Source organism: Pinus tabuliformis, chromosome J (assembly GCF_031772625.1).
Source record: "Pinus tabuliformis cultivar Carrire ecotype Pingquan chromosome J, CPIR1, whole genome shotgun sequence".
Taxonomy (NCBI): Eukaryota; Viridiplantae; Streptophyta; class Pinopsida; order Pinales; family Pinaceae; genus Pinus; species Pinus tabuliformis.
In genome coordinates, this window is record NC_142295.1 from 1243039236 (window position 1) to 1243056149 (window position 16914).

The following is a 16914-nucleotide window of genomic DNA, read 5'->3' on the forward strand; positions in this document are numbered from 1 at the left end:
GTATCGGCCCCCGCTCCCCCATCCGCTCGGGTTGTTTTAACACGCCGTTGCTTCCTGCACGCTCTGCGGGATCCGCTCAGCACAGCTCATCTGATCCGTGCCGCAAACTTCTAAAGGATTTCCCTATTGGAAAGCGCTCAGAGAAACTGAAAAAAGGCAAGTGCCTTCGGGCTATAGATTCAGATATCAATCTCACATTTGGTGAAGACGTTCAGATGGCGGATGCTTTGGAAAATGCCCGTAAAGTCCTGGTCGGTAGGGTAAGGGGTCGTACCTACTCGGTGGAAAGACTAAAGCTATGGACGGAGGAGATTTGGGGCTCTCTTCTAAAAGAACTACCAGAGATCAGGGTCCTCGCGAGGGGCTGGTTCGCATTGCATTTTCACAGGCCTGAATATACCCAATGGATACTCTCCCAATACTGGCATATTGAACTGGCACCAGTCCTGCTAAAGCGCTGGGATCCTCTTTTTGACCCGGAGCATGAACAATTGGGGGCTGGCCCTATCTGGGTTCGACTTCCTGGTTTTCCCATGCAATTTTGGACCCCGCAAGTCTTCAAGAGAATTGGTGACGCTCTGGGCACATACCTGGAGCATGAAAAATCCTATGGAAAAACTGGAATCATGACCATGGCTCGCATCCTCATTCATCTTGACACCATGCCGGGACTGGAGGAGAAAATCACACTGCATCGCAGACATTTCTCGCGCAAGTAGTTTCTGGACTACGAAGGTGTACCATTTCGATGTCGAAGATGCCACAAAATTGGCCATCTTTACAAGGACTGCCCTCTGATTTCGGGGGTGACATCCGTGGATACCAAATGCCCTAGACAGCAGCCTACAGTGGATCAAAACATAGGAGTAAATATTCCTGTGGAAGGGGATCTGACTCATAATGAGACTCCAACAAATGTGGCCACAGAAGGCGCCAAGAAGACCAACAACAGAAGGAAGGCTACATCCACTCCTGCTCCGCCGCGCACCCGGTCCAAGACAGCGGAGACTGCTTCATCTCATCCGGGTAACGTATCTATTCCCATAAGTTCTCATAATTTATCTGAAGTTTTGCATTCTGTTATGCACACCTCTTTGCGGTCCCCACAAAATGAACAGGCACCTCTTCCCTCCATCCTCTGCACTATTGCTCCCCCTCCTCCTACCTTCTCCACCACACCCTCCTCTCACAAATTGGAGCCGGGCCTCCCCGATCCCTCATTCTCCCCGGTCGGCTCCGGATCACACCCCTACCATCTCAGACCCCGGGCCCGCACCAGATTGCTTGGACTGGGATCCTCCCCAGGTCGATACCGCAAGCCTAAGAGGGGTCGACCATCTAAAATCAACTCGGCCATACAAAGCGTTGTTGCTGATGTCGCCCAGGGGCGACAATACACCATAGAAGGGGCACTTAGACCAATTGACCCCCTGACATGTGGTTCCCCATGATCTGGCTCTCCTTCAATTGTAGGGGATTAGCCAACCCCAAAAAGCGTTTGGCTCTGAAAAGACTGATACATGAATCCAAATGTGATATTATATTCTTACAGGAGACCCTATGCACCTCAGAGGTGGCGGTGCGAACCCTACAGGCTCTTCACCCAGGTTGGATATTTCAAGGTATGGATGCAAGTGGCCGGTCAGGTGGTCTGGCCATTGGCATAAATCCAAGAAAAATCAGGCCTCTCTCCACATGGGGGGGCAGAGGATTCCTCGGCATGGACATTTTCTTGGGGGATCTGGGTTTCTCTATCCGGATTATTAACATTTATGGCCCTAACCTGAATAGGCTATCTTTCTGGCAAAACTTTCTGAATAGCAACCACATTACACAGAATACAGTGCTGGGGGGTGATTTAAACTTCTCCCTGGGGGTTGGAGAATCCTGGGGACATCATGCACAGATTGATCCTATCTCTGAACAGATGAGTATGCTAATTGATGCACATAGGCTTGTTGATATTCCTATGAATAAGAAACTTCCAACTTGGCACAATCAGCGAACCGGGGAGGCAGCTCTGGGGCGGCGGTTGGACAGGTTTCTGATGCATGAGGATCTGATTCCATTTTTTCCCCTATATAGACAATGGGTCAGCTCAGGTGGACTTTCTGATCATCTCCCGATCCTCCTACAGGTCAGCGATGCAAAAATCAAGCCCCGATCCCCATTCAAATTTTTTGCTGGATTCCTACAAGATCCGGATTACATTAAAATGGTCTCGGATTACTGGGGATCGCAACCTCCTCTGAGAGAGCAGCGAAAAGCGATGGATTTTTGCGATAGATTAAATGAGCTAAAGAAATTGACTGAGACCTGGGCGAGAAGGAAGCGTCTCAGCGATGAACAGCTGCTTATTGATACTGAAGCACAGATAGCTCAATTGACGGACGAAAAGGGGACTGGCTACCTATCTGAAGCATCGAAATCTTTACTGAACCAGCTGATTGGGAAAAAATCAAAGATCCTACAAGAAAAAGAGGAGCTGTGGAGGCTAAAAAGCAGAGCCATTTGGCTCAAAGCTGGTGACAGTAATACCAAATATTTCCATAACCTTGCGAATGGCAGAAAGGCATCAAACACTATTTGGAAATTGCCATGTGAACCCGATGGTTGGGCTACCACGCACCAGCAACTTGCCAAATTGGGGGTTTCACATTTCAAGCGGCAATTCACTGCTCCGAATGACATCAATCTTCCAGACATCATCAATCTTGCCGGACATTTCCCTAGCTTTGTGGGTCAGGAGGATTTTGAAGACCTCACTCAACCTGTTACCAAACAGGAATTGGAAAGCACCCTCAAATGGTTCAAGAAAGATAAGAGTCCGGGGCCGGACGGATGGCCAGTGGAGTTCTATCTGGCTTTCTATGATCTTCTGGGCGAGGACTTATTGGAGGTCATTGAAGAAAGTCGGATCACAGGGCACATCCATCCCCCTATGAACTACACCTTCATAGCCCTGATACCCAAAACAGATGACCCTACATCCTATAATGACTTCCATCCTATTTCTTTATGCAACTGCCTCTACAAAATCATTTCTAAAATCATAGCAAACCGCATCAAACCTATTCTGTCCTCACATATTTCTGCTGAACAGTTTGCTTTCCTCCAAAATCGCCACATCCAAGAGGCCATTGGCACTGCCCAGGAAGCTTTACACTCCATAAAGCATAAGAACCTCAAAGGCATATCTCTTAAGATTGATCTTGCAAAGGCATTTGACAAGGTTAACTGGCTCTATTTGAAGATGATTCTCACCCATTTGGGCTTCCCCCACATTCTTATAAACTGGATAATGGGATGCATATCTTCTGTCTCCTTCGCTATCCTCATCAATGGCTCAGTCTCTGCACGCTTCAACATCAACAGAGGAATTAGACAAGGCTGCCCTCTATCCCCACTCCTCTTTCTTACTGTCATGGAAGGGCTTAGTAGGCTTATTGCAACTGCAAAAAGGAATGGCAATTTCAGTGGACTCAAAATCACTGAGCATTATTACCTCACTCATCTACTGTTTGTTGATGACATCCTAATTTTCATGAATGGAAGTGTCCGGGACTCCATTGCCCTAAATGACATTCTCCAGCTATTCTGTAAGGCTACGGGAATGGTGATCAATAGAGAGAAATCAACCAGGTCCACGGCGGGGTGCACAAATCAGGAATCACAGCTGGCGACTCAGCATTTCCCTTTTTTGGAAATCAATTTGCTGGAAGGCATCAAATACCTAGGCTTTAGACTAAAACCAGATGGTTACAAAATAGAGAACTGGTCTTGGCTCATCAACAAAATAGAAAAAAGGATCAATTGCTGGCATCATCGTCTCCTATCTAAAGCAGGTAGACTTCTGTTGATTAAATCTGTTCTCGAGGCTACTCCAGTATACTGGATGTCCCTCACATGGATCCCAAAGGGCATTCTCCAAAGAATTCAACAAATATGCAACAGATTCCTTTGGAATGGAAACAAAAAAGGGAAGATATTTGCCTGGACGCGATGGTCATTGGTCACTACTCCAAAGAGATGGGGAGGGTGGGGCCTTAAAGCTCTCCCGGAATTTGCGCAAGCGTTGACAGCCAAGCAGGGCTGGTCATTACTCAAACAGAACAGTCTATGGGCGGAAGTTATACACCAGAAGTATATTTGGCCCTCGAACATCATCGACTGGATCCGAAGGCCTCATTGGAACCGACAGGGCATATCAGCGATTTGGAAGGCCACTCTAAACGCTATGCCTCTTATCAGAGATAATCTTTTATGGCGTATTGGTAATGGCTCCTCAGTCCGCATTGGCTTCGATCCATGGCCAGGCTCAGGAAATGCGCACATACTACCGGAAGGGCTGGTTCGATATCTTAACAGCAGGGGCATTAAATATCTTGCGCAGATAGGAGATCAGCAGCATTCCACCATATTCTCACAAGCATGGATAACAGACCGACAGTGGCAACTGACAGAAGAATGGAATTCTAACTGGAAAGATTACATACAGGCATTAACAGAATCACACATCAGACTCAAAGAGGAAGAGGATGAGCTAATCTGGGTTGTATCCAAATCTGGTCATTATGTGCCGAAGATCGGATACTACAAGCTGATTGAAGCAAAGAATCCAGACACTCATAAAAGCTGGTGGTCCGCTCTCTGGCACCTACAAGCTCAACCACGAACTAGACTTCTTATGTGGAACATTCTTGCAGATAAATTACCTACTGGATCCAACCTCAGGAAAAGGGCTTTTGCTGGACCAACATGGTGTGTTCTTTGCAGAAAAGAGGAAGAAACTTCCCCACATCTATTTCTCACCTGTGAGGTCACCAAGGAATTATGGATACAGGTCACCCAGGCTCTTAATATAAATGCAGTTTGGCAGGGGGAAGATATACCTTCGGCTTGGGAACAGTGGTGGAACGCAGTGGCATCAGGAAAGCCCAGGAATTTACCACTTTTGGTGTCCTGGTATATCTGGAATAGGCGGAATGCAATCATCTTTGAGGATTGCATTGCAAATTGGAACCTTCTCCCCCCTTCCATATGTGTGGCGTATATGGAGATACCCTTTGAAAACAAACAGAAAACCCCCAAGACCATTATGCCAGAAATCATAAACAAGGATATGCCGTGGGCATATTTTGATGGGGCAGCTCAGAGACAAGGCTGTGGGGGGGGCATACTTCTTCATCTATCAGACTCACACTACTTTCATCTGAGATTGGGACTCGGTCCGGGTACAAACAACCATGCTGAACTAATTACCCTGAGACATCTCCTTTACTTTGCTTTGTCCAAAAACTGTCGACAACTACAAATTTTTGGGGACTCAAAGATTGTGATTGATTGGGTTAACAACAAATCCATCTGTCATGCATATTCATTGAAGCATATCTTGGAAGAAATTGTTTTTTTCAAAACACATTTTGACCAGATAACTGTTTCTCACATTTACAGGGAAAGAAATACAACTGCTGACCGGCTCTCGAAAGAAGCGGCGGATCGCCCTCTAGGTGATTGGCTGATCGAGGAACACAATCCAGAAGGGATGCACAGATTCTACCATAGACCATATATTGATGGCCTCCCTCAGGGTGGTGATGCCCCCATCTAAATTTTTGCTCTTCCATGATACTTATTGTATATATAGCAGTTATTACAGCACAGATGTTTTAGCACCTGTATAGCGGTTATACTTTACAGATCTGATTTTTGTATAGAGACAAATGCACTACTTTGCAGGATACTAAACCACCGTATCCCTGTGGGTACTTATATGTAATTTTGCTTTTTGAACAGTGGTGAAAACCACACTACAGCATATGCCAATGGCATCAACAGCGTGTAATTTCTTTTAATAGAAATTATGAATTTTCTTCTTCGGAAAAAAAAAGGTTAGTGCTTGTACCCAATAAATTAAAATCAAAATAATAATAATAATAATAATAATAAAATTAAAAAAATAAATAAATAATAAAAAAATTTGTCATCCATATTGTAGACTATCTTAGGTCATTTCATAGGAACAAATGATATGGAATTAATCATTCTTCGGTATGGAATTTGATCATTGATCATTTAGCATCAGAGATTTTATGAATACCATTTAATTACTTAGGTTGTCCTCCAACGCTCACACAAAGGCTCCTTTTTTTGTCCAGCTATCAATCACTATCTTGTTTACCTTCCTTGTAGCCCTTTAGTCCAGTGTTGGTTAGTCCATTTTTATTACAACACTTTGTCTCACCTCTATTACTCCTCAAAATCTAGGTCTCAGCTTTCTTAAGTTTTGTTCAACCTTTTTTACTCGGCCTCAAACCTCTCTATTCATACTTTGTGGTAATTTAAAAGACTTGGTGTTTAGGGATTTTAGGCTTCCGTGTAAATTATTAGGCCAAACATGCAATTGGTGATGTTACTTCGAAATTTTTCAAACCATGGTAAGTAAAGGATTCCTAAGTGAATGCTAGCCACACGAACTTTTGCTAATTCCACTTTTGATCTTCATTACCCAAAACAGTCTTGTAGTGTGTATGCAATTCAAGATGGAGGTCATTCCATCAAATTCATCCATGTCTTACAGAAACCATTCAAACAAAGTTCTGTCAAAAATTTGGAAAAATATTTAGCTTCTGGCCAATTTTTTATAGGCTACTATTAGCCCTCAAGTTGCCTGAACATACCTTACACCAGCCACTCAAATGTTATTCTTTTATCCCTATTCAACTTATTGGATGTTCTTCATGAGGCTTGTTGTTAGATTTATTTTACATGTTGCCTAGATAGATATAGTCCAGCCCTCTCTAGGGTTTGGATCTCTTTATTTGTACCTTTAATCACAAAAACTTGGCTCTCTTATTCCACACATGTACTCCTTCATTTGTGTCTTATGTTGACTTCAAATGGCTACTCTTTCACCAAGATTTGATCCCATGTTGAATTTTCTATAAGAAAAAATGATCTTCTAATTTGATAATTACTTCCTAATTATTCATCAATCAATTTATCTTATACCACTTATATCATTGAGAAATTATACATATAAAATCTCAAAAATTATGCATTGATTACAATAGAATCTTAAAGATACATCCAAGCACAAAAGAGACAAATTTATCCTGGGAAAAACCCAACAAATGTTTCTTCTTAGGAGAAATTATTCCTTAACAGCTATTACAATTCATAATTATTTTAGGAATATGTGCCAAAATCTAGGTCAAAGATACTATCCAAACCTAATCAAATATCAACCAGTCAACACTGATCAAATCTATCAAAAATACAAATTCAACATTAGTCAAGCATCCTTCCTACGGTCAAACTTCGGCCCATGTTCTGTGGTCAACACAGCCTCTTTTCAATAATCAAACTAGCCTAAAACTCGATCAAATGAAGCAAAACAAATTTGGTCAAATGAGAAAGTCAATGTTGGTCAAATGGCAGCTTCAAACTTCAATTTTTTCTCCTCCTTTCCTCACATGTGTAGATCAGAAGAGATGTTGATGATGTGATCTTCAAATTGGTTGAATCTGAGGAGGTCAAAATGTATTTATATTGGATAGATGTGGTAAATTTTGACCAAAATTCATACCCCTTCACTTGTGGGGCCGAATTGACACTTAGGGCCTGCATGAAACCCAAAAATTAGTAATTAAATTTTCATTTTGTAAATTTTTCTTTGGCCAATTCAGGAGGCCTCTTGGCATGCAGGCATGCCTCCCAATGCTACACAAAAATCAACAAACTCAACCTCCTTGAAAATTTATCCCAACTACAATCATTTTTCCTTCTCTTTAGTTCTAAATTCTCTCACTCCTTGAGAAAATTACTCTCTTAATAATAGCATTGTAACTATGTCTTCATCCTCTCCCATAGGTTCTTTTTATAATTCTTCCATGGGCCAAATCCCTAATCTCGAAAGTTATTGAGGGCTAGGGTTAAATATAATGGTGGAGATTAGATCTAAGACACTTAAATAATTAATTATTTATCCTTAGAAAAAAGCATTAACCCAAAGTCAACATTAATTAAATAATTAATCAATGTACTTTTTCCTAAGTTAACACTGAGGAAGGAGATCATATTAGTAGCTCCTCTCGAACAACCACCCAAATAGAACTTCTTCTCTTGCATGCAAGACACTAGCCTAACCAGAAGACATTCTAAAGCTAAAAAATGAACGCTCCCTCCTAGAAAGGAAGGGATTCTCCACCACCCCCAGCTTGTCCCTATAGAACACAAAATTCCCCTTTAGTAGGGGCTTCGTGAGAATATTTGCTACCTACTGCCCTATGGAAATGTACTACAATCTCACAACACCTCTCTGGACTTTGTCTATAATGAAGTGGTATATGATATATATATATATGCTTGGACCTATCATAAAACTTTGGATTCTATGAAAGCTTGATATAGTTTTGGTTATCATAGCAGATCACTAGAGATCCCATTTCAAGACCAAACAACCGTGAGATCATCTTGCGAAGCCATGCCAGACTCATTGCCATGTGCTGAACCTTTGCTAAGCTAATTGTCACTAAGTGATGATTCCTATTAAACCATGAGATATTTGTTGATACCAAACTAAAACAACAACCAGATGTACTCTTCTTATCCATTACACTCTTAGCCCAATTTGAATTTGTAGAGCCTTGCAGCTACACTCCACCAACTTTGACTATTCTTCGTCCATAGTCCAATGTAACATGGAGATACCTTAACACATGCTTCGTTACCACAAAATGAACCCTCCTTAGCTCCACCACAAGTTGGCTTAGTGTATTCTCTATAAAGCAAATATTCGGTCTAGTATTAGCGAGATACATCAGTGACCCTAAATCAATTGCTTATACAATGTGAACAAACAACTCACTCTTAGAAGAATTAAGATTCCACAAGTTGGTAATCATGGGTTCAAACATCATCCCGCAATCCTCCTTCTTGAATCTCTTCAGGATATCAATTATATACTTTCCATGCCCTAGGAAAATCTATCCTAGCTATTGTCATAACTCAAGTCCCAAAAAGTAGTGAATCAACTTAATATCCTTCTTTTCTAACTCCAATGCAAGGTATTCCGTATAGATCCCTACGAGTTTCTCTAATCCTATCAGAAATAGAACGTCAACATATAGTACGAAGATAAGCAGCTCACCATCAACAAGTACATATTACAAGTTGGAGTCTTCCTTGCTCTTAGTGAAGCCCAATCCAAGTAGGTACCCATCAATCGTAGAGTACCATGTGTGAGGTGCATACTTAGTTCCATATAAGGCCTTCTTCAATTTGCATACATGGGACTCCCTCTCATGGCCTTAAAATCCCCGAGGTTGCTCAATATACACCTCTTCCTCAATTACCCCATTGAGGAAGTTGTTATTCACATCCATGTGATGAATCCTCCACCCCATCTCTGAGGAAATAGCTATAACTACCCTAATAGATGCATATCTGGCAACAAGTGAAAATGTCTCCTCATAATCCACTCCCTCTTTCCGAGAGAACCCTCTCACCGTGAACTTCACTTTGTACTTCTTGCTATTATCATTTTTGTATGCTTAATCTTAGATCCATCGTGAAGTGACCATTGAATTCCCCTCAAGCCTCAATACTATCTCCCACACATCGTTCGTCATGATGGAAATATACTTTTCCACCATGGCATCCCTCCAAACCTACTAGTTTTCTACCTCCTCAAAGATAGAAGGCTCAAACTCACTGATGCTACTCATCAAGGCCATATAACTGGAAAATCTAGTTGGTGGTCAACTATCCCTGAAGGTCCTACTAGGAGCCTCTATATGCTCCTCTACATCCATCAAGGTCTACTCTGACCATCTCAGCCTCCTCCTAGTAGAGCTCAAAGGAAAATCTCACTCCTCTTCCTTATCAAAAGATTGTGATCATATTGTTGGTGTTGTTGTTCCCTGCTCGACATTTGAAGCCTCTCACTCTTGATTCTCTACCACTACTAGAACTATCTCATGTGACCTCATAAAGGTCATATCCTCCTCAAATATGACATCTTAGCTAACTACTATCTTTCTTTTCCCCATAATGTAGACCCTGTAGGCCTTTGAGATCTCATTGTATCTAACAAAAATTCCTCTCTTAGATGAGGGATCCATCTTAGTCCTCTTCTCTTAGGAAATGTGGATATACATTGGGCTACATATGATGCAAAGATGGTTCAACTCCAATATCGCTCCTATGAATGCTTCCTCAAGAGTCTTTTCCTCCACTACCATGCAAGGATTCTTGTTTAGTAGGTACATTGTTGTATTACAATCCTCTGCCCATAAGAACATAGGCAAGTCTTGATCAATGATCATTGCCTTTGTTGCTCCGACTATTGTCCTATTCTTCCTCTCTTTCACTCCATTTTGTTGTGGATTTTAGGGCACTATCAGTTCCTTCTTGATTCTTTCTTCTGTGAAAAATCCCTTGAACTCAATGGAGGTATTCTAGCCCCCATTATTTAACCTTAGGAATTTGATCTTATTCCTGGTCTATTTCTCCACATGAACTTTAAACTCTTGGAACTGATTATTGGCCTTGTCCTTTTCCTATAGTAAGTAAATCCATATCCTCTTGGAATAGTCATCTATGAAGGTCACAAAATAACTACACCCAAAGATAGACTCCAATGACATAGGACCAAAAATATCGAAATGCACGAAATTCAACACTCTCATGGACCTAGTCTCATTGTTAGGAAATTTTTCTTTGGTGTGCTTACCAAGCACACATTCTTTGCACACACCATCTTGCTCCACACTAAAATATGGAATTTTCCATCTCCCATAATATTTGTATATCCCTACATTATAGATGCCCCATACTCTTATGCCAAATCTCTCTTTGGATATCACTTTCATGTATAATTGCCTTCACTGGTTGTCCTATCAAAATATACAAGTTTCTCTCTCTGCTACCTATCACTCCCCTCATGCTAGGATCATCTCCTTTTGGCCTACAGATACCTCACCTCCTGCGAAATTGACCTCAAGTCATTTATCCTCCATGGTTGAAATAGAGAGAAATTTATTTTCCAACCAAAGTGCATACAATACTTCCTTCACCTCCGTGGGACTCCTTAGAGTCTAGCTGGAATTATATTCTACCAATACCCTCCACTACATACTTGGAATTATCACCAAGCTCCATGTTATCACTGAAAATTCTGTTGCCAAAAATTGTTCAGACTAGCTTAAGGACAAAGTGTTTCTGCAGCACATAGATCCGTTTATCAGTTTTGCAGCGCAACATCTTGTAGGTGATTTCGTAGCGCATAATTCATATTTTGCACTGGCTGCGCTACGAAATTGGAGATTTTTTCGAATCCATAGCCTTTTTCACCCAGCTATCATACTCATCAGAATCTGCTGTGTTTTAGATCGAGTAGGTGTTGTGATACTGACACATGTTGCTGAGAAGGTGACAGTTTTAGTGATTGCAAGGTATTACCTCAGGTTAAAGGCACCCTTGTTGTTTGTCCCATGGTAGCTGTTATTCAATGAAGGAACGAGATTGCTCGGTTCACTGCTGAAAGAAGCACTAAAGTTTTGGTTTATCATGGCGCAAATAGATGTAAAGATGTGGCCGAGCCTCCTCAATACGATTTTGTTTTGACTACTTATTCCATTGTTGAGAGAAAACACAGAAAGCATTTGATGCCTGCAAAAGAAAAATGTCAATGGTGTCTAAATATTCAATGTTGAACAATTTCATGTCAAATGGAAAAGTCATTGCAGTAAAAGTAAAGACACAAGAAAGTTAGATTTTGATCCTAAGTTGTGTTTTTGAAATTACACAGCAGTTTCGCAGCGCGCTGCGAAACCCCTGTAGCAGCCTGTTTCAGCATAAAAAACTCTGCTTTCTGCGTTTACTAGTAAACTTCCAGGAGGTCTCTAAAGCAACTGAAAGCCTATTTTGGGAAATGGAAAGAGGTTTTTATTCCTAACAGACTGAACTAAAAAAACCTCCTTCAGTTTCCTCAAATCCATTACGAGCTGAGAGAAATTAATGACCAAAGTTGCGCTACGAAACTGCTGTAGGTGCAGTTTTTCATCTTCTGTTTTACACCTCTTTTTCAAAGACAGATTCTGGGCAGCTGGAGTAGTGTTTTAAAAAACCAAGAGAGGTTTTTGTTAAGAACGGATTGGTTCACAAAAACCTCCTTCAGTTTTTCCAAATACGTTTTCTGTGAGAAATTATGAGCTCTGTCCCAAGACATATTTTTCAGCCAGAACAGCAGTTTCGTAGCAGCTGAAGCTAAATAATCCAATCTCAGTCACTAGTTTTGAACTGCAAGTGGAAATGTTGAAAAGGGAATATCTTCAAGGGATCCTTCAAAATTATCAATCTTCAGCAAAGTTAATACAGGTGGAGGAAACATGTATTCGAATGCAACTTTAAACTTTTGTCATAAAGTGAACACATTTACTACAGTCCAAAATATGTCAGACAGCTTGGAGGAGTTTTTGTCTTCACACATGGACAAAGGTTGACAGCACACAAAGACGTGGCATTCTGATATGTTTTGTATAATCAAAAGGCTGAAGGACACGATTGGCAGCATTTGAAAAGGGATAGAGAAAAATTTGCAAGAGGGCCATTAGTGCAGTCAGACCCCCGGGGCAGGTGCAGCAGTGTGCTTATATATGATTCTCAAATGATAATACTTAAAGCTGCCCAGGCTGGTTATGGACTTGTTGGAGATGACGAAGCTAGTGGTTCTGGTGGTACTGTTTCTGTGCATATTGAATCGTCATACATTGTTAATGTGCACAATTTGGATATGAAACACATGAAGGATTTCACATTTATTCATGGATATATAGAACCTGTGATGGTCATACTTCCTAAGAGGGAGCCTACATGGGCAGGGCGCCTAGCCTGGAAGCATCACACATGCACAATTTCAGCACTAAGCATCAGCATGACTTTAAAGCAGCATCCTCTTATTTGGTCTGCTCCTAACCTTCCACATGATGCCTATAAGCTTCTTGCGGTGTTTTCTCCTATTGGTAGTGTGCTTGTAATATGTGCCAACAGTCTTCATTATCACAGCCAGTCTGTATCTTGTGCACTGGCATTAAATGATTTCATAATGACTACTGAAGGCAGCTCAGAGATGCCAAGGTCAAATATTGATGTGGAGCTTGATTGTGCTCATGCGACATGGATATCAAGTGATGTGGCACTGTTCTCAACAAAAACAGGGAACCTTTTGTTGCTTTCTTTGGTTTATGATGAGAGGACTGTCCAGAGATTGGAACTCTCAAAATCCAAAGCCTCTAGCTTAGCATCATGCGTATGCACAGTTGGAGATGCATTTTTTTCCTCGGTAGTCGCTTGGGTGACAGCCTATTGGTTCAGTTCAGTTGTGGGTTGGTATCATCTTCTTCAAATTTCAAGATCAGTAAAAGATGAGGCTGCAGAAGTTGAGGCAGAAACTCCTGCAGCAAAGAGGTTACGCAGGGCATCTTCAGACATTTCCCAAAGGCAAACTGTTTTAAAACAGTTTCGCAGTTTCGCAGCGCGCTACGAAACTGCGAAACTGCTGTAGGTGTTGTTTTAAAAACGCAGGCAAACAGTTTGATGGAATAATCAGAAATTGGCAAAGTGAACACCTAGGTGACATGAAAGAGATCAAAGAAGGCTGCTACAGCCATTCAAAATATGCCAGGTGTACTTTAACAAAAGGTGAAATATTTTAACCTAAGTTTAAATTCTTGGTTATAAAGCCACTTTATTCTCGGTGATTAGGGTTTTAAGGGAGCTGCATACGAGAAGTTTTGGTTGGCACACCTGTCCATCAGAGAAGCCTCCAGCATATCAGGAACATGGTGATGCCCTTTATTCTTGGGCTATTAAAGACTTAAAGTTCATGCTGCTGCATATTCGAAGTGATGGGGGACCAGAACCGAAAATTTAGGGATATTCTCAGCCAACACGGAGCAGATCAAAGCCTTCAGTATCCAAAGCCAACATGGGACATTAATTGCTCATCACATGCCATCTCAGCCAAACGAAGAGGAAGCCAAGTGTCAAAGCTGCAAGGAGGAATCAATTTATGAAGAAGATAGAGTTAGAGTTATAACCAAATTAGAACTCTTTAGAACTTCTGTTAGTGGTTATTGTATTAAATAGTTTGTTAAAAGCAGATAGGTGTCATTAGTGGCAGTCATCGAGCTCCCCTCATGCTGGAGGAGGAAGCTCTAAGTAGTTAGAAGTATGTGTCTATATATAGCTGAATGATCTATGTAATTGGGGTTGGATGTTTTTGAAGAAACAGAGTTTATATTGGCTTATGTAAAGACTTGTTACAGTGATATAAAAGACTACTTTTTCTTCTCAGGATTCATACTTTGTTCAGATGCTCAAGATGTATGTGGCTTTGTTTTATCCTTTATGTTTTACAGCTTTATAGATACACAATCACTCTGAATTCACCTAGCTGCTCAGATTTCCTGTGTGTATTTATGAGTTGAGGTTCATTTGAGAAATGTTTTGAGTGTTTAAACATTACATGCCCTGACTTCCATGAATGAGTAGTTTTATGGTTTACTGAAATGGTGTTTGACTCCATGAGCCCAATGGAAGAAATCTTATGTTGTCTGTCCAACCAGCATGTTTATTAAGTCTTCATTTCAAGAGTTAGCCCTCTTAGTGTTAATCATAATCAATAGTTTGTTTTGAGAGAGCCCTCTCAGACTAGGGAGGCTAATCCTTAGTCAAGAGTCTGGTCTGAAATAGTTACATAAAGTCTAACTGATAGCAGCCATCAGTACATGATTTTGTGATAACACTCCACATGAATATCGGGATTCTCCTTGACCATGTTAGTGAAGAGGTCATGAGATCTCGTCATATGATGAGATGCTTTGTTGTCCACAAACCATACACCATGTGTCATGTTGCTTGAAAGATATGGAACCAATGAAAACTCCTTCTCAAATTTCTTAGCTAATTCATCCATTTGTGTAGATGCAGCTATTGATGTCTTCCCTTTATCTTTCTTCTTGTTGGGGCATTCTCCAACATAGTGACCATATTTGTGATATGCAAAGCACTTGAATTTACTTGTGCCCTTATTTTTCTCTCCCTTTGAAGATCCTCCTCCACTCTGGTTTTGTTTGACTTTATCCTTGCCCTTATTTCCTTGACCAACAAGAGAAAGTTCATTGTCTCGACCTCTACATTGTCCACCAAATATTGAACTCTCCCATATCTCCTTTGGGTGAAGTCATCCCACAACCTAGTCCAATCAAGAATCTTGTCTCTAGCAAGGATAATTTTTATAAAGGTAGCCCATTTCTCAATACATCCACTCAGGGCTATCTTGATAAGTTTACCGTCATCCATGGCTTCCCCAGCAATTTCCAGTTCATCACGAACTTGTTGGACTCTTGTGAAGTATGAGCTACAATTTCAGATCTATTCATTCTTATGTTTCTTAGTTTCTCTCTTAGAAAAATATTCTTGTTTTGATTGTTACTCTGGTATAGGTTCATCAACACTAACCATATTTGAGGGATTATGAGATCCTTCATAGCATCCAATATGATCCCTCAAGCATTCACATCTTTCAAATTCTGTTCAGTTTCTTATGTAGGATTCGAAGGAACTTGGATATATTTTTTTGCAAGTTCCCACAAGTTATTTTCCATGAGAATAATGGTGATCCTTTACTTCCATGGACTAAAGTTTGCATCCCCCTCCAACCCGACTTAAAATCTCAAACTAGATGATGTCATTTCATTGGATCCATTCCAACCACAAAAACCTTGTTACAAAAAAAAAAATCGCTCATAAAAATTATTTTGTTATTGTAAAACCCTTTTGTTTTATGATCTCCCCCACATAGTTTCTATTTCTATGATACCATGTTAATTTTTTAATACCAAATATAATTTATTTATACCTCAACAATTCTCTTATACCTAGAATTTATTTACTCAATCAAATTTGAAAACTGCTAGAAAATTAAATCATTGGTATTTTAACTTTTAGAAATTAAAATGTAAATGAAATAAGATAAGAAATCACTGATAATATAGCAACAAAAAATTTCCCAACACAAAATTGGTTCACATTAAATCACCTAAGAAAATTAGGGCCTAGATCTATAGAGAATACACAAAAAAATTACAACTGCTAGAATTTGAAAATCAACCCCACTGGAAAATTGGCCTCAAGGAATTCAACCCTTGGAGAATTTAACCTCCCTCAACAGCAACTCAATCCCTCCTTTTCCTTTTGTGCACCCCCTACGCACTTGAGAATTTTGGCCCCTAGATATATCGTCTCTCCTCTTCATCTCAACTCAACCTCTCTCTCTTAGACTCGGCCTCCTTGAAAATTTCTCCAAAAATTCCCCTATTGAAATCATTTTCCCTTCTCTTTAGTCTTGATGTCTCTCACTCCTTGAGAAAATCACTCTCTAAACAATAGCACTGTAACTGTGTATTCATCCTCTCTCGTAGGTTTTCTTTATATTTTCTCCATGGGCGAAATCCCTAATCTCCAAAGTGATTGAGGGATAGGGTTAAATCCTAGCTTTCTTTGATCGATGGTGGAGATTAGAGCTAAGTCACTTAAATAATTAATTATTTATCCTTAGAAATGAGCATTAGCCCAAATCTAACATTAACTAAATAATTAATCAATGTATTTTTCCTAAGTGAAAACTTAGGAAGGAGATCATATTAGTTGCTCCTCTCGAACAACCACCTAAAAAGGAATTATTCTTCTGCATGTAAGACATCGGCCTGTGCAAAAGACCTTTTGAAGCTACAAAATCAACACAGTAGACTTTAAATCATCAAGGTTACTAGCCCAATCAAAAATAGTGAAGCCAGCCAACAAAGGAGTATCCATTTTTGTAATGTATCCCAAACTAATTTGTACCTT

At 40.5% G+C, this 16914-nt stretch overlaps 1 protein-coding gene across 1 annotated transcript; it reads left to right on the plus strand.

Moving 5' to 3' along the window:
- Positions 1 to 215: 215 nt before the first annotated feature.
- On the plus strand, positions 216 to 719 carry LOC149231698 (uncharacterized). The gene has a single exon (XM_089381717.1). The coding sequence runs from the start codon at positions 216 to 218 to the stop codon at positions 717 to 719; it is 504 nt and encodes a 167-aa protein (XP_089237843.1).
- Positions 720 to 16914: the final 16195 nt, after the last annotated feature.